This window comes from Oncorhynchus tshawytscha, linkage group LG08 (assembly GCF_018296145.1).
Source record: "Oncorhynchus tshawytscha isolate Ot180627B linkage group LG08, Otsh_v2.0, whole genome shotgun sequence".
NCBI classification, from domain to species: Eukaryota; Metazoa; Chordata; class Actinopteri; order Salmoniformes; family Salmonidae; genus Oncorhynchus; species Oncorhynchus tshawytscha.
The window spans coordinates 3,411,822-3,437,831 of NC_056436.1; the positions used below are offsets into that span (position 1 = coordinate 3,411,822).

Sequence of the window (26,010 nt, forward strand, 5' to 3'; positions counted from 1 at the left end):
CTCCCCTCAGAGTATGTGTTCAGAGTAGAGGAACAGTGCATGAGGGGTTCTCCCCTCAGAGTATGTGTTCAGAGTAGAGGAACAGTGCATGAGGGGTTCTCCCCTCAGAGTATGTGTTCAGAGTAGAGGAACAGTGCATGAGGGGTTCTCCCCTCAGAGTATATTTATCAGAGTAGAGGAACAGTGCATGAGGGGTTCTCCCCTCAGAGTATATTTATCAGAGTAGAGGAACAGTGCATGAGGGGTTCTCCCCTCAGAGTATATTTATCAGAGTAGAGGAACAGTGCATGAGGGGTTCTCCCCTCAGAGTATGTGTTCAGAGTAGAGGAACAGTGCATGAGGGGTTCTCCCCTCAGAGTATATTTATCAGAGTAGAGGAACAGTGCATGAGGGGTTCTCCCCTCAGAGTATGTGTTCAGAGTAGAGGAACAGTGCATGAGGGGTTCTCCCCTCAGAGTATATTTATCAGAGTAGAGGAACAGTGCATGAGGGGTTCTCCCCTCAGAGTATATTTATCAGAGTAGAGGAACAGTGCATGAGGGGTTCTCCCCTCAGAGTATATTTATCAGAGTAGAGGAACAGTGCATGAGGGGTTCTCCCCTCAGAGTATGTGTTCAGAGTAGAGGAACAGTGCATGAGGGGTTCTCCCCTCAGAGTATATTTATCAGAGTAGAGGAACAGTGCATGAGGGGTTCTCCCCTCAGAGTATGTGTTCAGAGTAGAGGAACAGTGCATGAGGGGTTCTCCCCTCAGAGTATATTTATCAGAGTAGAGGAACAGTGCATGAGGGGTTCTCCCCTCAGAGTATATTTATCAGAGTAGAGGAACAGTGCATGAGGGGTTCTCCCCTCAGAGTATATTTATCAGAGTAGAGGAACAGTGCATGAGGGGTTCTCCCCTCAGAGTATATTTATCAGAGTAGAGGAACAGTGCATGAGGGGTTCTCCCCTCAGAGTATTTATTCTGGATTTAGAGAAAGCGCCAAACGTTTGAAAGTATCATCCAATACTTTGTATACTTCAATTCAGAAATGATTGAGGACTGGGCAGGAATATAATACGTGAGTTAGCTCTGCTCTCCCTACAGTAAAGCCAGCAACTTGGTGTGATGTCACAGTTGTATTTTCATTGTATTATAGGAGTTTCCCAAGAATATTACCTCCTCCAAAGTAGAGAGTTGGTTATCTTGGACGTGTTTCTTGATATGTCCTCTCAGTCCTCTTTGGTTATTACTATTTGCAGCTCATCTTCCCAATTAGTTACCACTGTAATATTCTCATATTTGATTTCTTCTTGGATAATTCTGTATATGTCCCCCAGCACATTCTTAGCATTTACTTGGTTATAGGTCTTTGTTATATGTTTAATTAAAGGATGTATATCACTATGGGTTTTATTACGTTCCACTGCTTTAGTAAGACTTTTTACTTGTAAATAATTTTAAAACTGAGTGTTCTGGATGTTGCACTTTTTTGATAGATTCTCCATTCTATTCAATCAAATAAGCCTCACATAGTAAATTAGCAATTACATTTTTTGCTTACCAATTTCGACACTCTCTCTCGTTGAATTCAACACAAAAATTGCACACTTTTTGGGATTATTTTTTAAACCAAGTAAACCAAGATAACCCACAGCCTGTCGTTTCAAACGGAAACAAAGAGTCATAGTGGGCAGAACAAGCAACGAGGTGGGCAGAGCCAAGCACGACTTAGCGAGAACCTATTGGTTCGTTCTGTCATGTATTTGCATATTTCCGTTAGAGAGCGCCTACTTTTCGAAGTGCGCTTGTGCCTTTGCGCCCCTTCTAAACAATGCGAATTTAAAAAAAGTCTAACGGGTAAAGTCTGTCGTAACATATTTTAGTTTTTGGAAAAGAAAACTGTATTGAGATAAAAATTTTAATCGATGAGAAAATTAGTAAAATGTTCGAATACATCCAATCTTCTCCCCACTGATTTTGGTATTGCCATATTTGGTAGTGAGGGGAAATGCCAAGCGGAAGCTTCAAATAGATACATCCGGTGAAATATTTGTCTCATTGTTCTATCTGTGGTAAAAACCTTTTTGGCTTCGCGTCTTCACGGCCCGGTCCACATCTGGGAGGGTCAACCGGGTCGATGCAGCGACAAGACGGGAAGTGGATGAACTTGCGCCACTAAACGAGATATTTTCACAGGTATTCTTGCTAAATGTACATGCGTTTAGCTACATACACACAGTTATAACTTAAATGAGAAGAGTTTTGGGTCAGTTTTGAAGAACTGCCGTGAGAACAGTGCGTTTGTTTCCTTGCTAGATAGAAGTAACGTTAGCTAATGTAGCTAGTTAGACATACATATTTTAGCTAACGGTAGCTAGCTAGCTAACGGTATGTAGTGAGTAGCTAACCTCATGCGTATACAAACAACAATATAGTAAGTAGCTAATATATTTACATTTGTGTCTGAAGTAGCTACGTTGGCTAGCCACTTGTTCGCCAGAGCAGTTAGCTAGTTGTGAACAGAGCCATGTGTACGGAAAGGCTCCATCCTAAACAAGGCTAGCTTGCTAGCAAAACAATGGACTGGATATGGCGGGTGTTTGTTGATAGCCACGCAACGCATGTATTGACAACCCACGCCCCCCCCCCACACACACAAACACACAAAACAGTGGCGATTTTAGCATGTCAGTCTTGGTTGGCAAACTATTTTTTTTATTTTCTTTTTTTAGGTACATGTCAGCAAAGCCAGTACACAATACAACACATTATTTACACTATAACGGTGACGAACGGTGCCCACCAACTGTTAGGGTATACATAAAGCTGTCCCAACAGCAGACCTTTTTTTGTTCAGCACCATGGAGTGAATCCTTACCACTGCTACATCTTAATATCAGCAGAGCCTTTTCTGGCAGTGAAACAGTTAGTTCAGCTTCATTTACTGCCTTTGAAAGAAACATAGCTGATATGGCTGACTTGTTTAAACAAATGTGGTTTCTACTGACAATTGAGATGTACAAACTATGGCATAAGGGGATGAGGAGCAGATAAGAGGCAATCTGTAATTTCGATTAAGAAATTAATGGCCGAGCTAGGACGGACGTAGTCAATATAACTAGTTGTTCAGCACTTTTGAAATGTACAGCGACAGAATTCAGAACATGAGCCGTTCTTACAGTATTCTCCCGGTACACCAAGTCATAACTGCGGGATAAATAAAGGGGGCTTATAAGCAGACATTGAAAGCTCTTACAATATTCCGTGATTACGTTTATCTTAAACAGGCGATAGGCTAGACGTGCACCACCAATTCAGAACAGTAGGCTAAGTTATGAGGGTGAAATGGACCAAATTATTAGGGTGAGGCTACTAACAGCTTACTACACAACATACACTTAGTATTACTATCTTAGCTACAGTATACATATCTCCCTGGCATATTACATCATATATGCAGTATAGTCATATATGCAGTACAATGCATATTTGGACTCCCCTTGTTGTGCTGTGCTCACTTGAACAGGAAGGTGGCACGGCGGTCCTTGTGGGCAAATTTTGTCAGCAAATTGTGGCATTCTCTGGATATATGGTGCTTTCAAGACAATTGGGAACTCTGGGGTGGGGACGGGGGGGATGACACAATGTTGAATCATGACGTCAGGGATCTTCAGGTTGGAGATCTAGAAAGAGGCCAGAGTTCCCGACTTGGAATACCGAGTCGGAAGACCGTTTTCTTCCCCAGAGTTCCCAGAAGTCATGCAGGATTGACAGCATGACCAATGTTCTCAATCTTTTCTGGCTGATGGTGTTGCATGTGAATGTTGTTTATCCTTTTAAACTTGGAAAAGAGACCCTTACACACAGCAGGGTATTGATTGCTTTGCAGTTAGCCACTGATTCCTTCCAAACCACTCCGCGTTGAATTTGCGATTTCCAACTTGTTGTGTAATGTTTATCCAATGGCCGATGAGCTAAGATTTTGAAAGTATGATGTTGACGTGATCAGCTACGGTAGATATAGTGTGATTTGACCTCATTTTATCTGTGGCCAATGACCTTGAGCGTTCTTGGATGGGCACTTTTAATGTAACTATGGCAGCACCCAAGGGGCTTGAATGTTTGAGCTCTACCCTTAGATTTTGCAGTGACGGGGTGTCCCCATGAGTGACAGAACACTGAGCCAATCACGGCACAACTAGAGAACATTACCAACCCCTATGCTCTGTTTTTTCTGCATTGCTGCCAACCACCACCACCACCACAGAAAGCACGGATCTAGACTGAAACACCTGTATTTTGGAGCTGCTTTACTCAAGAAAATAAAAGCGACCATGTTTGTATGCGGCTTTATTAACTCAATTATTATTATTTATTTTTTTACATTGTTTTCAAACTGATATGTGACATGTATTAAGGCCAAAATAACAGGCAATAATAAACTAAAATCTTTATTTATATATATATATATATATATATATATTTATATATAATAGCCAAACATGTCAAAGCCCTGAATGACGGGTCGCTACTGCGCACACACACACACACACAGCTAGTTAGCAAACTACTAAGGTTCGTCTGATGAATCAGGCTGTAATACACAATGAATTGGTATACATCCTGAAACTAGATAAAGTTAATTGTATATTTGATATTTGGTTTTTACCTCTGTGGTAAACTGAACCATATACAGTGCCTTCAGAAAGTATTCATACCCCTGGACTTTTTCCACATTTTGTTGTTGTTACAGCCTGAATTTAAAATGGATTACATTGAGATGTTTTGTCAATGGCCTACACACAATACCCCATAATGTCAAAGTGAAATAGTTTTTCGCCATAAAAAAAAAATGTAAATAATAAAAGTTTTTAAAAAGTTGAAATTTCTTGTCAATAAGTATTCAAGCCCTTTGTTATGGTAATCCTAAATAAGTTCAGGAGTCAAAATTAGCATAAGTTGCATGGGTTTTGACCCCACACACAGAATTATCATTAAGGTCCCTTAGTCGAGCAGTGAATTTCAAACACACAAGACCAGGGAGGTTTTCCAATTTCCTCACAAAGAAGGGCACCTATTGGTAGCTGGGTAAAAAGCAGACATTGAATATCCCTTTGAGCATGGTGAAGTTATTAATCACAATGTTGATGGTGTATTAAAATACCCAGTCACTACAAAGATACAGGCGTCCTTCCTAACTCAGTTGCTGGAGAGGAAGGAAACTGCTTAGCGATTTCACCATGGAGGTCAATGGTACCTTTAAAACAGTTACAGAGTTTAACGGCTGTGATTGGAGAAAACTGAGGATGGATCAACAACATTGTAGTTACCCCACAATTACTAACCTAAATGACAGAGTGAGAAGAAGGAAACTTGTTACAGATACAAAATATCCCTGGCCTCCCAAAGGGCACTGCGGTCTAAGGCACTGCATCGCTGTGTTGCAGCGTCACTACAGCCTGTGGTTCGATCCTCTACTTGACTAATCGCGCTCTAGCGACTCTTTGTGGGGGGTCGGGCGTCACAACCGGCTGACTTCGGTCGTCAGTTGAACAGTTTTTCCTCTCATTGGTGTTGCTGGCTTTCGGGTTAGGGGAGGGTTTGGCCAGGGGCGGGCTTTACGTGGCTCATCGCCCTCTAGCGCCCCCTTGTGGCAGGCCGTGCACCTGCAAGCTGACTCCGGTCATCAGTTGACACATTGGTGCTGCTGGCTTCCGGGTTAAGCGAGCGGGTGTTAAGAAGCGTGGTTAGGCGGGTCATGTTTCGGGGGACGCATGACTCTACCTTCGCCTCTCCTGAGCCCGTTGGGGAGTTGAAGCGACGAGACAAGATAATAATCATGAAATTAGAAAAAAATACATAAGACATACTAATATTCCAAAACATTCTTCCTGTTTGCAACAAGGAACTCAAGGAAAACTACAAAACATGTGACAAAGCAATTGTTCCTGGAGAGAGACCGTCCTGTGGGTTTGAACTCTAAGCCTGTTCCTGGAGAGGGGTTGGAGTTGTTCTCTCCACCAGCTTCTCCACCAGCCCTGCTGTCTGGCTCTAGAGTTGTTCTATCACCAGGTCATCCAAATGGCACCCTATTCCCTATGTAGTGCACTATTTTTAACCACAACTGGCACCCTATTCCCTATGTAGTGCAGTAATTTGTAACAGCAGTGCACTATATATAGGGAAAATTACAATTTGATATGTACTCTGAGTCTGGAATTAGGCTAGTGTGAACTCTGTGGCACTCTGTGGACTGGCAGAGTCTGTGCTGTAGGGCTGGCATTCAGGGGAGGCCAGATTGGGTTAGGGTTGGGTGGTGATCTTAAGCATGTTGAGGAAGAGCCAGCTAGACGTGGGCGGTGGGAAAGAGCTGACCTCCGCTCCCCTCTGTCCCAGCTGATGGGGCAGAGATGACCTCTGCTCCCCTCTGTCCCAGCTGATGGGGCAGAGATGACCTCCGCTCCCCTCTGTCCCAGCTGATGGGGCAGAGATGACCTCTGCTCCCCTCTGTCCCAGCTGATGGGGCAGAGATGACCTCCGCTCCCCTCTGTCCCAGCTGATGGGGCAGAGATGACCTCCGCTCCCCTCTGTCCCAGCTGATGGGGCAGAGATGACCTCCGCTCCCCTCTGTCCCAGCTGATGGGGCAGAGATGACCTCTGCTCCCCTCTGTCCCAGCTGATGGGGCAGAGATGACCTCCGCTCCCCTCTGTCCCAGCTGATGGGGCAGAGATGACCTCCGCTCCCGTCTGTCCCAGCTGATGGGGGCAGAGATGACCTCCGCTCCCCTCTGTCCCAGCTGATGGGCCTTTGCCAGTCAAGTCTCATATGCACACACACACACACTCTGCTGCGGCTTTGGGCAGTCAGAGGATAGCTGGTCACTGGCAGCAGTCCTGCATGCTTGTACGTAACATAATATAGTCCACATGTATTTGGGCAGCTGACGTTTATATATAATTGAGGCAGCCGTGTTGTACAAACAATTTGCACAGTGTCAGTTCAGTCAGTGAAGCTTTTTATATCGACTGTTTTCAATAATTCTCCTTTTAAATGTTTTTTCTCCCAACAGTACGTAATGGCCTGATTTTTTTTGAAACCCATCACCAATATCCAACATGGGGAGAGAAAGGAAGTGTATTCTCTGTCAGATCGTTTACAGCTCCAAACAGGTAAAAAACCTTTTCAAAGCTCCTGGAAAGAAATCGAGTCACATAAGACATTTTTTATAGCGCTTTTCTAAAACCTAAAGACCGGCGCTTTCATCACCATGACCTTGTTGTTTTGATAAATATCATGTCTTTAGATGGGAATGGTTTGTTGTGATAAATATGTCTTTAGATGGGAATGGTTTGTTGTGATAAATATCATGGCTTTAGGTGGGAATGGTTTGTGATAAATATCATGTCTTTAGGTGGGAATGGTTTGTGATAAATATCAAGTCTTTAGGTGGGAATGGTTTGTGTTCTTGTGTCTCCAGGAGATGGATGAGCATATGAAGAGTATGCTGCATCATCGGGAACTGGAGAACCTTAAGGGCCGGTGAGAACTACTGCTGAACTTACCCTAGCTTACCCATGCACTGAACTTACCCTAGCTTACCCATGTGCTGAACTTACCCTAGCTTACCCATGTGCTGAACTTACCCTAGCTTACCCATGCACTGAACTTACCCTAGCTTACCCATGCACTGAACTTACCCTAGCTTACCCATGCACTGAACTTACCCTAGCTTACCCATGCGCTGAACTTACCCTAGCTTGCCCATGTGCTGAACTTACCCTAGCTTACCCATGTGCTGAACTTACCCTAACTTACTATCTTACCCATGTGCTGAACTTACACTAACTTACCCATGTGCTGAACTTACACTAACTTACCCATGTGCTGAACTTACCTAACTTACCCATGTGCTGAACTTACCCTAGCTTACCCATGTGCTGAACTTACCCATGCGCTGAACTTACCCTAGCTTACCCATGTGCTGAACTTACCCTAGCTTACCCATGTGCTGAACTTACCCTAACTTACCCTAGCTTACCCGTGTACTGAACTTACACTAACTTACCCGTGTACTGAACTTACACTAACTTACCCGTGTACTTAACTTACCCTAACTTACCCGTGTACTGAATTTACACTAACTTACCCTAACTTACCCATGCACTGAACTTACCCTAACTTACCCATGTGCTGAACTTACACTAACTTACCCATGTACTGAACTTACACTAACTTACCCATGTGCTGAACTTACCCTAACTTACCCATGTGCTGAACTTACCCTAACCTACCCTAACTTACCCATGCACTGAACTTACCCATGTACTGAACTTACACTAACTTACCCATGTGCTGAACTTACCCATGTACTGAACTTACACTAACTTACCCATGTGCTGAACTTACCCATGTGCTGAACTTACCCATGTGCTGAACTTACCCATGTACTGAACTTACACTAACTTACCCATGTACTGAATTTACCCTAACTTACCCATGTGCTGAACTTACCCATGTGCTGAACTTACCCATGTACTGAACTTACCCATAACTTACCCATGTACTGAACTTACCCTAACTTACCCATGCACTGAACTTACCCATGCACTGAACTTACCCTAACTTACCCATGCACTGAACTTACCCTAACTTACCCATGCACTGAACTTACCCTAACTTACCCATGCACTGAACTTACCCTAACTTACCCATGTACTGAACTTACCCTAACTTACCCATCTACAGTTTTTATTTTATTTTTTAAAACTTTTATTTCACCTTTATTTATTTTAGAGATATTGGTGTGCAAAAGAGCAGAAAAGTAAATAAATAAAAACAGTATGGGGATGAGGTAGGTGAAAATGGGTGGGCTATTTACCAATAGACTATGTACAGCAGCAGCGATCGGTTAGCTGCTCAGATAGCTGATGTTTGAAGTTGGTGAGGGAGATAAAAGTCTCCAACTTCAGCAATTTTTGCAATTCGTTCCAGTCACAGGCAGCAGAGTACTGGAACGAAAGGCGGCCAAATGAGGTGTTGGCTTTAGGGATGATGCACCAATTGTTGCACATTTAGCCTCATTTTTCCTGCAGAGCGAGTTGGATTATGTTTTCTTGAGATGAATGAATTCCCACAACAGGAGATGATGCTGCAACTCCTGTCAAGTCTTGTAATCAGGAAAACCTTCCAGCACTTGACATTGGTCACGCGTGTGATTTGTCACGCGTGTGATTGGTCAGGTCTGCCCAGCCTAGCATTATCTGGAAAATGGGTAGGGGCATAGCTGCCACAACTATGGCATATATTTATGTATAGATACAATCAGACTGGAACAACTGGCCCGGACCTACTGATGACTGGAACAACTGGCCCGGACCTACTGATGACTGGAACAACTGGCCCGGACTGATGACTGGAACAACTGGAACAACTGGCCCGGACCTACTGATGACTGGAACAACTGGCTGGAACAACTGGCCCGGACCTACTGGACCTACTGAACAACTGACTGGAACAACTGGCCCGGACCTACTGATGACTGGAACAACTGGCCCGGACCTACTGATGACTGGAACAGGGCCTACATTTTTTATTTTTGGCCCACCAGGCGTTGTGGTAGGTAGATAAAAAATATAGAAAAAAATCTACCAGCCATTCATTTCTACCACCCAATATATTTTTCCCGCCATACTTTGTAATGTGATTTTTATTTATTTATGTTTTTACATTTTTGCCCTGAGTCTTTTAACCAAAATATCAGACAAGACCAAATGTTCAGCTGCCCCTTTAAGGGTGGGAGGTTACCGTGGTAACCGGGCCACTCCGCATGGTGTCACGCTTTGTCTGTGTGTGAGATTTGGGATCTGGCTCTTCACTGTCAGCTGAAGCAGCAGGCTCAAACTAACTTTGGAAAAACAACCGAGCTTGGGAACAGAACAATGTAAATAACTAAGAAACAAAAGGACAAAGTCTCTCTCTGTAGACTCTTGAGTAAATTAGACTAGAATTAGACTTAGATTAGATCTTCTATGCCTGTGTGCAGCGTCTTCCAAAATAAATCCCTCAGCACTTCACTCAGTGGGCACTGGGCTTCCAGGCAGCCAGAGGTGGGATATAGGAATAATATTTATTTGTGCGATTAGCAGCTATGAAACAAAAGAGAAGAAATACTTTGAAAACAGCTACTGCAGCATTGAACTGTTATAAAACGCAGCTCGCACGTGCTCGTACATGACTTTGACTATTTTTATTCGCAAATGTAATGTTCCCGCTGTAGCCCTGCGTATTGACCACCCGCCAGCACCGTTCACCACTGGTGGAATGGACATTCTTACCCACCAGTACCTAAATCTAACCGTGTTAAATTTATGCCCTGGACTGAAACAACAGGGCCCGACCAACTGACTGGAGCAACAGGCCCCGACCGACTTGACGACCAACTGACTGGAGCAACAGGCCCCGACCGACTTGACGACCGACTGACTGGAGCAACAGGCCCCGACCGACTGACTGGAGCAACAGGCCCCGACCGACTGACTGGAGCAACAGGCCCCGACCGACTGACTGGAGCAACAGGCCCCGACCGACTGACTGGAGCAACAGGCCCCGACCGACTGACTGGAGCAACAGGCCCCGACCGACTGACTGGAGCAACAGGCCCCGACCGACTGACTGGAGCAACAGGCCCCGACCGACTGACTGGAGCAACAGGCCCCGACCGACTGACTGGAGCAACAGGCCCCGACTGACTGACTGGAGCAACAGGCCCCGACCGACTTGACGACCGACTGACTGGAGCAACAGGCCCCGACCAACTGACTGGAGCAACAGGCCCCGACCTACTGACGACCAGCTGACTGGAACAACAGGCCCCGACACCCTACTGACTGGAGACAGAGTCCTTTAGGCCTTGGTCAAAAGACCGGGACTTGTCATGTGGGGCAACGGCACTCTGCAACTATTTCAAGTGACTGTCCTGGAGATTACTGAAATATGTGACCGCAGGGCCCGGCTCTTAACTAACATCTAGGGGGAGGAGAGGCTAACTGGAGCAACAGGCCCCATCTAGGGGGACTGACATCTAGGGGGAGCAACAGGCTTAACCTAACTCTAGGGGGAGGAGAGGCTCTTAACTAACATCTAGGGGGACCAGCTGACTGGAACAACGGGGGAGGGGTACATCTAACTGGCACTAGGGGGAGGAGAGGCTCTTAACTAACATCTAGGGGACTACTTTTGATCTAGGGGAGGAGAGGCTCTTAACTAACATCTAGGGGGAGGAGAGGCTCTTAACTAACATCTAGGGGAAAGGAGGGCTCTTAACTAACATCTAGGGGGAGGAGAGGCTCTTAACTAACATCTAGGGGAGGAGAGGCTCTTAACTAACATCTAGGGGGAGGAGAGGCTCTTAACTAACATCTAGGGGGAGGAGAGGCTCTAACTAACATCTAGGGGGAGTGACTGTCCATCTAGGGGGAGAGAGGCTCTTAACTGAACATCTAGGGAAAGGAGAGGCTCTTAACTAACATCTAGGGGAGGAGAGGCTCTTAACTAACATCTAGGGGGAGGAGAGGCTCTTAACTAACATCTAGGGGAAAGGAGAGGCTCTTAACTAACATCTAGGGGGAGGAGAGGCTCTTAACTAACATCTAGGGGGAGGAGAGGCTCTTAACTAACATCTAGGGGGAGGAGAGGCTCTTAACTAACATCTAGGGGGAGGAGAGGCTCTTAACTAACATCTAGGTGGGAGGAGAGGCTCTTAACTAACATCTAGGGGAGGAGAGGCTCTTAACTAACATCTAGGGGGAGGAGAGGCTCTTAACTAACATCTAGGGGGAGGAGAGGCTCTTAACTAACATCTAGGGGAGGAGAGGCTCTTAACTAACATCTAGGGGGAGGAGAGGCTCTTAACTAACATCTAGGGGGAGGAGAGGCTCTTAACTAACATCTAGGGGAGGAGAGGCTCTTAACTAACATCTAGGGGGAGGAGAGGCTCTTAACTAACATCTAGGGGGAGGAGAGGCTCTTAACTAACATCTAGGGGGAGGAGAGGCTCTTAACTAACATCTAGGGGGAGGAGAGGCTCTTAACTAACATCTAGGGGGGAGGAGAGGCTCTTAACTAACATCTAGGGGAGGAGAGGCTCTTAACTAACATCTAGGGGGAGGAGAGGCTCTTAACTAACATCTAGGGGGAGGAGAGGCTCTTAACTAACATCTAGGGGAGGAGAGGCTCTTAACTAACATCTAGGTGGGAGGAGAGGCTCTTAACTAACATCTAGGGGGAGGAGAGGCTCTTAACTAACATCTAGGTGGGAGGAGAGGCTCTTAACTAACATCTAGGGGGAGGAGAGGCTCTTAACTAACATCTAGGGGAGGAGAGGCTCTTAACTAACATCTAGGGGGGAGGAGGGCTCTTAACTAACATCTAGGGGGAGGAGAGGCTCTTAACTAACATCTAGGGGGAGGAGAGGCTCTTAACTAACATCTAGGGGGAGGAGAGGCTCTTAACTAACATCTAGGGGGGAGGAGAGGCTCTTAACTAACATCTAGGGGGAGGAGAGGCTCTTAACTAACATCTAGGAGAAAGGAGAGGGGAATGTGTTACAATTTAACATACATTTGTTATTCCTGGTTGTTTTAAGATGAATAAGTGTATTATATTATCATGAGTTCCTAGTCTAGTTGAGAGGTAGCTCTTTCTTACGACTTTAAAATATTGTTCCTTTATTGAAAATGAATGAACGTCTTTGTCAGTAAAATGGACATGCAGACATTATCCCCCTCAAGTGAGAATTGCAAACCTATGAAAAGCACATTTTGATGAGACCATATGTAAAGATATAGCTAGTATTGATTCACTGATTACATTATTGAACCCATTGTTTTTTTGAGAGGGGGGGTGGGGGTCCTTGTGCCCTTTGTACTTTTGCACAAGACAAAACAGTACACCCCCCTGAACCTTATCAATGAGTTAACAGAACGTCAGGGAGCCGAGGTCAGTGTGACCAGTTTCTGAGAGGTTTGAACCCCTAGCCAATGAAGTCACGGTACCTCTCAGCCCTTCTGCAGGGAGAGGTTTGTGTAGGTGTCCTAAATAGAACCCTATTCCCTATAGAGGGCTCTGATCAACACTAGTGCACTATATAGTGTTTTAGGGTGCCATATAGGATGCACACTTCTGTGGTGAATTATCTACAGCTGTTACTTGGCCACGGCTCCGGTTACAACCAGCCTCAGGATTGGTTCACAGGCTAAGCAGCTCCACAGTTGGGTATTCAGTAGGATGAAGTGGGAGGGGGGTTGTTATCTGAGGTGCATAGCAGAAATAGAGAGAGGCTGGCTGAGCACAGCGGACTACCACCATGACAGCAGCAGCGTGCTAGGCTGAGGCAGCCGTCCCTCCCTGCCTGTCTCCACATCGGCCACCGCTCCACCGTGCTCCGTCAGCTGCCTGGGTGGCTGTGTAGTGTGTATCGTGGGGTAAATGTGACCATGTTACCGACGACACACGAGCCTCCCATCCCCGGCCAAGACTGCCACCATCGGCCCGCTGGAAACAACTAGAAGCCTCGAAGATGTTCACGAAGACTTAACCAGCTGATCTTAACTCCTTTAAAAAAAAAAAAAATTCTTAAACGACCGAAAATAAAGTCATTTTGCCTCCTGATCTCTGAAGAGCAAAAGAAACGGGACGAGTGTTTTATCTTAAGGATTGTTGAGTACTTTCCTTTTAAAAAAATAATTGAATAATTCCTTAAACCTAGAGCCGCCGGTATTGTCCAAGTGCTCTGCAGACGAACAGGGAGACCAGACAAGTTGTGACTAGAAGCGCATATCACCATGCCAGAGGGGGTTATTGAGCGCCCGCTGTCCCCTTCCCTCCCCAGGGACTGTGGCCACGAGTGCCCGGTGTGCCGGGTGACCGTGGTGAGTCTAACGGACTACGCCAACCACATATCCAGCAGGGTGCACAAGCAGCGCGTGGAGACGGCGGAACGCGAGGGTGCCGGGAACGACCAGGAAGAGGAGTACTTCGACAAGGATCTGATCAAACTGATCGAGACCCGGAAGGAAGTGATCAGGTAAGAGAGGGGAGGGGGGGGGGTTGCTTTTTATTTTCTTCTCTCATGTATTTGTTTGTCTGCTAAACTCTCGATGATTTTGAATAGAGAACATGTGTTCCTGGGTTGGGGAAACCCCCCCCCTTAGAACGAGAGCTGAGAACTCCTCAATGGTCTGATCATAATGTTAATTATCACAATGTTTATCATGATGTTTGGTCTGTGTGTCTGGACTAGTGGACCATGTATAGTCACATATTAGGTGTCATGGTTTTGGGTCACTCTTCTCATTTAGCTGTGACGTGAACCATACTGCTGCTCATAGACGTAGAAAGAGGACTCTAGATGGGATATAAGGCATCGTCCTGTCACAGACGCCATAAAATGGCACCGTTACAAAGATGAGACCTCTTCTTTTTATTTTATCTCTATGGTTGCTGCTCATAGAGCCCAGGACTGGGGAAGGGAGGGGTCGTGTGTCAGAGAGTCCAGGGCAGAGAGAGAGGGAGGGAGGGGTTGTGTGTCAGAGAGTCCAGGGCAGAGAGAGAGAGAGGGAGGGGTCGTGTGTCAGGGAGTCCAGGGCAGAGAGAGAGAGGGGAGGGAAGGGTCGTGTGTCAGGGAGTCCAGGGCAGAGAGAGAGAGGGAGGGAGGGGTTATGTGTCAGAGAGTCCAGGGCAGAGAGAGAGGGGGAGGGGTTGTGTGTCAGAGAGTCCAGGGCAGAGAGAGAGAGGGAGGGAGGGGTTGTGTGTCAGAGAGTCCAGGGCAGAGAGAGAGAGAGAGGGAGGGAGGGGTTATGTGTCAGAGAGTCCAGGGCAGAGAGAGAGAGGGAGGGAGGGGTTGTGTGTCAGAGAGTCCAGGGCAGAGAGAGAGAGGGAGGGAGGGGTCGTGTGTCAGAGAGTCCAGGGCAGAGAGAGAGAGAGGGAGGGAGGGGTCGTGTGTCAGGGAATCCAGGGCAGAGAGAGAGGGGGAGGGAGGGGTCGTGTGTCAGAGAGTCCAGGGCAGAGAGAGAGAGAGGGGGGGGGGGTTGTGTGTCAGGGAGTCCAGGGCAGAGAGAGAGGGGGAGGGAGGGGTCGTGTGTCAGGGTTACATACTAAAAAAAGCATTACAGTCACAGCACCCTCTCACTCACTCCAGCTTGATCACATTCCACATCATGTCCTCTATGGCTTCTAGAAAGAGTGTTCACAGAAACCATCCTCTCACTGGCCTCATGTATAGGAGTGGGACACCGTCCTCATGTATAGGAGTGGGACACCGTCCTCATGTATAGGAGTGGGACACCGTCCTCTCACTGGCCTCATGTATAGGAGTGGGACACCGTCCTCATGTATAGGAGTGGGACACCGTCCTCTCACTGGCCTCATGTATAGGAGTGGAACATATATAGTTGGTTTTGGGGCATCTCATCTTAGTAATGGACAATAATTATATTATATATTATAGATATATTTATAATATTGATAGATAATAATAGCACTGAATGCTACCTATAGAATGTATGCTGTGTCACTCAGTATCTGCATTGCACCAGAAACTCTGCAGCCAGGATCACGGTCTGCCAGGATCACGGTCTGCCAGGGTCGCGTTCTGCCAGGGTCGCGTTCTGCCAGGGTCGCGTTCTGCCAGGGTCGCGTTCTGCCAGGGTCGCGTTCTGCCAGGGTCGCGTTCTGCCAGGGTCGCGTTCTGCCAGGGTCGCGGTCTGCCAGGGTCGCGGTCGGCCAGGATCACTGGCTTAATCTTTCTGAAGAGAGGTCTGATTCACAGATAGTGGTGGTAGGATGTTCGGTTGGAAAACACACTAGCCTTCCATAGACCTTTGACCTTTATATCTGACCTACATGTTATAGACCTTTGACCTGTATATCAGACCTACATGTTATTGACCTTTGACCTGTATATCTGGCCTAAATATTATGTGGCACAGTTTCCACATAGCATTGAAAGACTAAGCCGTAGGGATCATCAACTTAATTCTTGAGCGGATGGCGGGGGGGTCCAGAACATAATTACAAAAAGCCTAATTTGTCGACTGCAAATCGACAGCGAGTATCCTAAACAGATATAATATTTGACTAAAACATAATTTCATATCTTGCTTACGTTTGTATTATGATCACCTGTGTCTCTAATTATCAAATCAAATTTATTTATATAGTCCTTCTTACATCAGCTGATATCTCAAAGTGCTGTACAGAAACCCAGCCTAAAACCCCCAAACAGCAAGCAATGCAGGTGTAGAAGCACGGTGGCTAGGAAAAACTCCCTAGAAAGGCCAAAACCTAGGAAGAAACCTAGAGAGGAACCAGGCTATGAGGGGTGGCCAGTCCTCTTCTGGCTGTGCCGGGTGGAGATTATAACAGAACATGGCCAAGATGTTCAAATGTTCATAAATGACCAGCAGGGTCAGATAATAATAATCACAGTGGTTGCAACAAGTCAGCACCTCAGGAGTAAATGTCAGTTGGCTTTTCATAGCCGATCATTAACAGTATCTCTACCACTCCTGCTGTCTCTAGAGAGTTGAAAACAGCAGGTCTGGGACAGGTATGTCCGGTGAACAGGTCAGGGTTACATAGCCACAGGCAGAACAGTTGAAACTGGAGCAGCAGCACGGCCAGGTGGACTGGGGACAGCAAGGAGTCATCAGGCCAGGTTAAGAGTATCATTAAGAGTATCTCTACCACACACTACAAGCTAATTATGTGTGTGAATACTTAGGAAACACATTTCCAAAATTCAAATCACTTGGAGCTGGTTTCCTGGTGTTTTTAGTCTCCTTTACAATTTTTTGGGCTCAGAAAACTAAAATAAAACCACCCATGGGCAAAAATCGGGCCGTGGGCCACCAGTTGGGGAACCCTGCCCTAGGCTAAAGGAAGGGCTTTCAGTGGAAACTGAAATGGGTCTTAAGATGCCTAAGGATGTTTGAGGCTTGTCCAACTAGAACAGTAGGGTATGTGTGTGTGTGTGATGATTGTCACCAGCAGCAGAGGGCTTGCAGCTGTCCCTGTCCCCGTGTCATATGACAGACCTTCTGCCCGGGCCACAGCCGCAGACCTCGTGGAGTTTAACACTCTGGGCAGGAGCCTGTCCCAAATGCCACGTTATTCTTTATAGTGCACTGGAACCTGGTCAAAGGAAGTAGGGTGCTGTTTGGAATGCAACCCCATGGGCACAAGGAGGGCTGTGCCAAAAGTCAGCAGACCACTGGGGGAAATAGATATTGTTGCTAGGCAGACTTTCAAATGTCACGATTTGTATGGTTACATGCGCACAATAATCTGCTTGTGGTGTGTAGTCAGATTAATAGAATAGTTTGTGGTGTGTAGTCAGATTAATAGAATAGCTTGTGGTGTGTAGTCAGATTAATAGAATAGCTTGTGGTGTGTAGTCAGATTAATAGAATAGCTTGTGGTGTGTAGTCAGATTAATAGAATAGTTTGTGTAGTCAGATTAATACAATAGCTTGTGGTGTGTAGTCAGATTAATAGAGTAGTTTCATTAGAATGTTTACAAGCTTTGCAAGAAGAACGATTTCCCTAAAAATCCTGTTCCCATGGACGCATCTGAAATCAGGCTACCTGATAAACGTTCTGTCACAGCGACCATGTTCTTTTTTGGGGGGGAAGCCTATTTGATTCTGAGTTCAATTTCATACTTTCAGTATTTCCAAACTCACTTCAGCGGTGAATAAGAGGCTGCTGGCCCAGATCAGATCCACCTCTGGAACCCTGATTAAAACCTGCTGCTGGCCCAGATCAGATCCACCTCTGGAACCCTGATTTAAAACCTGCTGCTGGCCCAGATCAGATCCACCTCTGGAACCCTGATTAAAACCTGCTGCTGGCCCAGATCAGATCCACCTCTGGAACCCTGATTAAAACTGTTGACATGTCCTAATGATTTAAAACTGTCACATGTGCGAATAATTTTAAATTGTTCACATGTCCTAATGATTTAAAACTGGAACCCTGATTTAAAACTGTTCACATGTCCTAATGATTTAAAAGAAAACCAGGGTGTTTTTAATCAGGATGTCTTACTTTGAATAATTTTAAATTGTTACATGTTAATGCTATAATGGTTATTAACACTAGGTTAAATGTTGAATTGTTATTTAAAACTCAATGTCGTAAAACCACAGATCATGAAGGCTCCGTAGACTAGGTCTATGAAGGATGTTACAGTAGGTTTTATCACGAAGGCTCCGTAGACTAGGTCTATGAAGGATGTTACAGTTTTTATCAGGCTGTGCTTCTTTGAAGGATGTTACAGTAGGTTATATCACGATTAAGATAAGGTGATTACAAGGTTAATGCTATAGACTGGTCTATTAACATAGTAGGTTAAATGTTGAATTGTTAGTGTGTTACATGGTATATCATGAAGGCTCAGACTAGGTCTATGAAATGTTACAGATCATGAAGGCTCCGTAGACTAGGTCTATGAAGGATGTTACAGTAGGTTTTATCATGAAGGCTCTGTAGACTAGGTCTATGAAGGATGTTACAGTAGGTTATATCATGAAGGCTCCGTAGACTAGGTCTATGAAGGATGTTACAGTAGGTTATATCATGAAGGCTCCGTAGACTAGGTCTATGAAGGATGTCACAGTAGGTTATATCACGAAGGCTCCGTAGACTAGGTCTATGAAGGATGTTACAGTAGGTTATATCACGAAGGCTCCGTAGACTAGGTCTATGAAGGATGTTACAGTAGGTCATATCATGAAGGATGTTACAGTCTGTTATATCATGACGGCTCCGTAGACTAGGGCTGATTCAGGACAGACGGTAGAACTGCAGTGTAAAAGTGCATGCCAGTCAGATGAACAGGAGCTGTGAGTGGTTTTGACGCGTGTGTTTTCTCTCATGTCTCCAGGAGGGAGGAGGAGGCTGCAGCAAAGCGTGCCAGAGAGGAGGAGGCGCAGAGGAGAGAGGAAGAGGAGAGTAGGAAACGGCAGCAACAGATCCAGAAGTGGAGTGACGCACGGCAGTACTTCTGCCAGAAGGGGGCGTTGTGGGACTGGAGATACCCCAACAAAACCCCTCCAACACCACCACCACCACCACCTCGAAAATGCAAGGGGCCCGCCTGGCAGGAGCAAGGGGGCTGGGACTGCAGCTCTACCCCCGCCGGGTGTCGAGGTCCCTGGGAGACCCAGGAGGACATCAGGTTCAACTGGTACGACAGGAAACAGGGCCGCAGTGCCACCTGGCACGCCCAGGAACCACCCAACGTCTACAAGTGGAGCGCCGGACAGAGAGGCAGTGGCAGCCTGCACAGCAGGGAGGGAACCAATAAAAGATGGCAGCAGGAGGAGTATCTCCACCCCCCAGCACAGCAGCAGAGCGGAGGGAGGGAACCCTGGCAGCAGAACAGCGGAGGAGGAGGTGCTACCGGTCTATACGGCAGCAGCAGAGGGGGTCACGGACTTCCTGGTGTGCTCGCTGACCGTGTCATGACGGAAGGGCCGAGCAGCACGGAGTCTCTTCACAGGATGGACTTCACCAGCGACCAGCTGGATCCGGTCGGGTCCTTCGACCAGCTACACAGATTCGCTCACTTCGAACCGCAGGATGACTGCCAGAAGGGTGGACACCAGAACATGGCCCAGGAAGGGCCAGCCGGTGGAGCAGAACATGATCGTAAAAGTGGCATGGGGCCCAAGGCGTTCGGTAGTAATCCTAAACTCGACAAGGCCTGTCGCTGGTCCCCTTATCCGTCCCATAAGGAGACTCACCCTCATCCTCACCCCTCAGAGAAGCACCCAAAGGGTCCTCCTCCTCCCCCAACCTTCCAGACCCCCCAGACCCCCTTGGGCCAGGGCAGAGATGTGGATCTGAGGCCCAGACGTGACATAACGCTGGACCTCCACCGCTCCTCGGGTCTGAAGCCGACTCAATCCAGACAGGACCTGCGAGCAGGCCAGCAGAGAGCAGCCCAGCAGCAGAGGTCTCCTGATCATAGTGTAGAAGGGAGGGAACCCAGGAAGCTTAGAGACATCTCTACAAGGATCAGTAGCAGTGATAACAGCAATAGTTTGAGGACAGACAGACAAACCTCCTCATCTTCCTCTGGGACCACCTCCACCAGACGGAGGGCAGCTAAACCATCAGAGTGCCTTGAGAAAGGCCTGTCCTCCTCTTCGACTACCAGCCTCAAGACCCACCTGGGTAGGGCCTCCAGCCCCACCCTCAACCTAACTTCCAGCCCCAAGACCCACCTCAGTAGGGCCTCCAGCCCCAGCCCCACCCTAACTTCCAGCCCCAAGACCCACCTCAGTAGGGCCTCCAGCCCCACCCTCAATCTAACCCCCAGCCCCAAGACCCACCTCAGTAGGGCCTCCAGCCCTAGCCCCTCTACCACCCCCAGGACCCAGCTGAGCCGAGCCTCCAGCCAGGACTCGGACCAGCCTAGGTTGTCCAGACACAGAAGCCAGGATTTGGGGAGGAGGCAGGGATCAAAATCCCCCCAGCAGGACCAGGAGCAGCTGCTGACCGAGATGCTGAGGAGAGCCAAGGAGACACTGCTAGACCAGAGGAGCTCCGTGGACCTGTCTGCTGTTAACAACAGGGCCGAGGCACAGAAGGCAGTGTCCAACGACCATAGGATGGAGAAAAAGGAGAGGAAGATGGTGCTACACATCGAGGAACAACAACAGGTGGAGAGCTCTGCTGGCGTTACGGTCGCAGACGACAACAGACAGAAGAGAGGGAAGTCGTCTAGACAGACCAGACAGGACAGAGCTAGCAGCAGAGCTAACCCAGCTGAGGACAGAGCTAGCAGCAGAGCTAACCCAGCTGAGGACAGAGCTAGCAGCAGAGCTAACCCAGCTGAGGACAGAGCTAGCAGCAGAGCTAACCCAGCTGAGGACAGAGCTAGCAGCAGAGCTAACCCAGCTGAGGACAGAGCTAGCAGCAGAGCTAACCCAGCTGAGGACAGAGCTAGCAGAGCTAACCCAGCTGAGGACAGAGCTAGCAGCAGAGCTAACCCAGCTGAGGACAGAGCTAGCAGCAGAGCTAACCCAGCTGAGGACAGAGCTAGCAGCAGAGCTAACCCAGCTGAGGACAGAGCTAGCAGCAGAGCTAACCCAGCTGAGGACAGAGCTAGCAGCAGAGCTAACCCAGCTGAGGACAGAGCTAGCAGCAGAGCTAACCCAGCTGAGGACAGAGCTGCTGCTACTGAGCCTTTAGAGACCATGATGGAGTTTGTGACGTCTCCCTCAGACGACCACCTATCTGTTCAGTCTGTCCAGGTCAGCACTTCCACCATGGAGTCCCCAGGGGGGGCTGTGCTCTCTCTCTCTCCCAGGGAGGAGGCGGTGGGGGAGAGGGAGGAGGCGAGGGGCCTGGTGGCTGGAGAGGAGGCCATGGAAGTAGCAGACGCAGGGCTATGGTCAGACAGTGACCCCTTGAGAACCATCGATCCTAACCTTGACCTCCACACGACCTCTGACCCCTCCCCAGGCTCCACCCAGACCAAACCCACCCTGCCCCTCGGCCTAAAGAGGGACCTCACCCGACACATCGGCTCCAAGACCAAGAGCGGCAGCCACGAGCCCAATCTGAACATCGCCCGGCGGATCAGGAACGTGAGCGGGACGAGGAGAGGGGATGCGGAGAAGGATTTGGGGCTGAAGCCAACGTTAAGACAGCTCATCAGTTCGTCGGGGTCACGACGCTGTGTCAACTGGGACCAGGTGTACCAGGAAGTCCACAGGAAGAAGCAGCAGCAGGGGAAAGGCATGCCCAGGTGAGCGGTCATCTGGAGAATTACCTGCAGCATCTCGGTGTGGGAGTTCTGCTCTAGGATCAGTTTGGCCTTTTAGATGGTAATATACACTGAGCTCTTTCCATGACGTAGACTGAGCAGGTGAATCCAGGTGAAATGTATGATCCCTTGTTGATGTCACTTGTTAAATCCACTTCAAATCAGTGTAGATGAAGGGGAGGAGATGGGTTAAAGTAGGCTTTTTAAGCCTTGAGACAATTTGAGACATGGATTGTGTATGTGTGTCATTCAGTGGGTGAACGGACAAGACAAAAGATTTGTGACTTTCAACGGGTTACGGGTTATTGTGTCAAGAACTGCAACGCTGCTGGGTTTTTCACACTCAACAGTTTCCCGTGTGTATCAAGAATGGTCCACCTCCCAAAAGACATCCAGACAACTTAACATAACTGTGGGAAATATTGGAGTCAACATGGACCAGCAGCCCTGTGGAACGCTTTCGACACCTTGTAGAGTCCATGTCCTGACGAATTGAGGCTGTTCTGAGGGCAAAAGGGGGGGGTGCAACTCAATACTAGGAAGGTGTTCCTAATGTTTGGTATAGTAATTATAGAGATAAAGGGGTACCTGATCCTAGATTAGCTCTGCTATTCTGATGCTTGGTACATGCACTCAGTGGCCAGTTTATTAGGTACCCCGTTTCACGGAAATGGTTTGCTCCTACAGACAGTGAGTCGCGTGGCTTGCAATATAAAGCAGGCAGACAGGCATCGAGGCATTCAGTTACTGTTGGATTGAACATTAGAATGGGCAGAACGAGTGACCTAAGCGACGTTCGGCGTGGTAGGATCGACAGTACCAGGCGGGTCAGATCCAGTATCTCATATCACGCACGGGTGTCGACGGTTTATGGAGAACGACTGCGCGACAACAAAAACAACAACATCCGGTCAGCTGCAGTCCTGTGGGTGAAAACAGCTCGTTTTTATTTATTTATTTATTTGACCTTTTATTTAACCAGGCAAGTCAGTTAAGAACAAATTCTTATTTTCAATGACGGCCTAGGAACAGTGGGTTAACTGCCTGTTCAGGGGCAGAACGACAGGAAACAGGAACGATAGATGTCCAAGGAGAACGGCCAGAACGGTACAAGCCAATCAGGCGGCCCACAAACAGACCACTAATAACGCAGTACCTAACAGTGGTGTGCAGAATGGTACAAGCTAATCAGGTGGCCCACAAACGGACCACTAACGCAGTACCTAACAGAACGACATCACGGAAAGCACAACACGTCACTGAAGGGGCTATTGCAGCAGACTACCGGGTTCCCCTCCTAACAGTCCATGTCCCCATCCTGTCTGGTGTCAACGGTGTGGGGAATGTTATTCCTGGCACACGTTAAGTCCCTTGATACCAATTGAGCAATGTGTTCCATGCCTCGAATAATTGGTGGAGGTGGAGTCGAATCCGGTACCGGATGGTGTACCTAATAAACTGGCCACTGAGTGTATAGCCCCTCGCCTTTTAACAGTAGGCTAGGTGCCAGTCTATCTCTCATCTCTTATGGAATCCATAATGCCCCCCAAAAATAGTTTGGCTTGACAATGACAAAAGCACTCAGAGATCTGGGACCTTTTTAAATAGACGTGTCCTGTCAGTCATGTTAAATGTATGTGGAGTTGATGGTAATGGATGACTGAACATGAGATGTATCCTGTCTTATCAGGTTTGGTATCGAGATGGTGTCCTGTGACCAGGAGGGGGAAGAGGTTCCTCTGGCCGAGGGGTTTCAGTGGGAGACCCTCTTCGGCCTCGGAGACTCTGGACCCGCCTTCGCCCCAGTGACTCCTCGCAAGCGCAGCCTCTCGGAGAGTAGCGTGGCTCCAGACCGCTCGACCGCCAACCTCTCCTCTCTCTTCGGGGGTCAGACCCCTGGTCAAGCGATGCCAGGAGATGGGGCTGGAAGGGAAGTCAGATGCAGCTCAGACCAGCAAAGCTCCTCGTTCTTCAGAAACCTCCAGCAGCCTAAAGTGGAGGCGACACCGTGTGAAGACAGCGCACAGAGAGAAGTACAGGGGCCACTACCAGAGGGGCCCCCAGGGGTCGAGCCGAGACCTGACTCCGTGATAGGGGACAGCAGCTCGGGGACGGAGCAGACCGACACGCAGGGAGCCAGGATGAAACGACGTGCAGCTGGGGACATTGCATGTCCTGAAATCCCTCATTCAGAGAGGAAGAGTAAAAGAATGAAGGTCAAGTCCAAAAAAGGTGAACATCCTGTTACTGTAGTAACTGTTACTATGGTAACCCCTCTAGGACAACAGCACACTGGTGAACATCCTGTTACCGTAGTAACTGTTACTATAGTAACCCCTCTAGGACAGCAGGACACTGGTGAACATCCTGTTACTGTAGTAACTGTGTCTATAATACTAGATGTGATGCTGTCTGAGTCACTGTTCAGGCCAGGTATTCGTTTGTCACTCAGTAAACCATCATTGTATTGTCCTTCAGAGCGTCTACAGGTGGACCATCTCCTTGCTGTGTCTCTGAGAGAGGAGGATCTGAGCCGGTCTCTACAAGGGGTCGACAACAGCCTGATCCAGGCCAGGGCTGCTCTACAGGCTGCCTACATGGAGGTCCAGCGCCTCCTAGTGGTCAAACAGCAGGTACTACACCTCCCAGCCCAGCCTACACTGGTCTTGTCAGATTACATTCATTTCAGTTCAAATGTGACATTCTTAATCCCTGAGTGACAACCAGGAAGTCCTTGTCATTGTGTGTGTGTGTGACCATCATGTGGTATAAGCTGTTGGGGACAACCAGGAAGTCCTTGTCAGTGTGTGTCCCCCATCATGTGATATGAGCTGTTGGGGACAACCAGGAAGTCTTGTCAGTGTGAAACCAGGAAGTCCTTGTCAGTGTGTCCCCCATCATGTGGTATGAGCTGTTGGGGACAACCAGGAAGTCCTTGTCAGTGTGTGTCCCCCATCATGTGGTATGAGCTGTTGGGGACAACCAGGAAGTCCTTGTCAGTGTGTATGAGCTGTTGGGGACCCCAGGAAGTCATGTGTCACCCCCATATGAGAGCTGTTGGGGACAACCAGGAAGTCCTTGTCAGTGTGTCACCCCCCATCATGTGTATGAGCTGTTGGGGACCCAGGAATCCTTGTCATGTGTCACCCCCCCATCATGTATGAGCTGTTGGGGACAACCAGGAAGTCCTTGTCAGTGTGTCACCCCCATCATGTGGTATGAGCTGTTGGGGACAACCAGGAAGTCCTTGTCAGTGTGTCACCCCCCATCATGTGGTATGAGCTGTTGGGGACAACCAGGAAGTCCTTGTCAGTGTGTCACCCCCCATCATGTGATATGAGCTGTTGGGGACAACCAGGAAGTCCTTGTCAGTGTGTCACCCCCCATCATGTGGTATGAGCTGTTGGGGACAACCAGGAAGTCCTTGTCAGTGTGTGTCCCCCATCATGTGGTATGAGCTGTTGGGGACAACCAGGAAGTCCTTGTCAGTGTGTGTCCCCCATCATGTGGTATGAGCTGTTGGGGACAACCAGGAAGTCCTTGTCAGTGTGTCACCCCCATCATGTGGTATGAGCTGTTGGGGACAACCAGGAAGTCCTTGTCAGTGTGTGTCCCCCATCATGTGGTATGAGCTGTTGGGGACAACCAGGAAGTCCTTGTCAGTGTGTCACCCCCCATCATGTGATATGAGCTGTTGGGGACAACCAGGAAGTCCTTGTCAGTGTGTCACCCCCCATCATGTGATATGAGCTGTTGGGGACAACCAGGAAGTCCTTGTCAGTGTGTCACCCCCCCATCATGTGGTATGAGCTGTTGGGGACAACCAGGAAGTCCTTGTCAGTGTGTCACCCCCGTCATGTGGTAAAGAAAGAGGAAGGTACAGCTGTAGAACCCCAGACAGAAATTACCCAGAAGTCCACGATGACAACATGATAATACGGAACTTAACCCATCCAAACGTCTTGGGCCTGACATCATGTTATTGTTTTGATGGTCTCTCAGGTTTCCATGGAGATGAGTACTCTCAGAAGGAAGCGTATTGAGTTGCTCCAAGGGATACAAGGTAAACCAAGGCTTTAACTGATGATTTTGTGTCAACTAAATGAGCGCTCTCTCTTTTTTTTAAAAATAAGTCTGGTGTGGATGTGACATCTTGTCTTTTCTCACGATCTGAAACATAGGTAACTTGTTA

The 26,010-nt window shown here is 47.9% G+C and overlaps 1 protein-coding gene across 3 annotated transcripts in view; it reads left to right on the plus strand.

Moving 5' to 3' along the window:
* The first annotated feature begins 2,032 nt into the window (after window positions 1-2,032).
* The window catches only part of znf106a (zinc finger protein 106a), a 38,094-nt gene continuing 14,116 nt past the window's right edge, over window positions 2,033-26,010 (plus strand). For 2 of the 3 annotated variants that reach the window (XM_042325076.1, XM_042325078.1), the window contains exons 1-8: window positions 2,033-2,178; window positions 7,053-7,152; window positions 7,461-7,522; window positions 13,872-14,066; window positions 18,927-21,800; window positions 23,509-24,050; window positions 24,297-24,451; window positions 25,821-25,881. In XM_042325076.1, the coding sequence (XP_042181010.1) occupies window positions 7,099-7,152; window positions 7,461-7,522; window positions 13,872-14,066; window positions 18,927-21,800; window positions 23,509-24,050; window positions 24,297-24,451; window positions 25,821-25,881 (3,943 nt within the window). In that variant the 5' untranslated portion in view covers window positions 2,033-2,178; window positions 7,053-7,098. The remainder of the gene's footprint in view (window positions 2,179-7,052; window positions 7,153-7,460; window positions 7,523-13,871; window positions 14,067-18,926; window positions 21,801-23,508; window positions 24,051-24,296; window positions 24,452-25,820; window positions 25,882-26,010) is intronic. The other variant, XM_042325077.1, reaches the window with a different exon arrangement.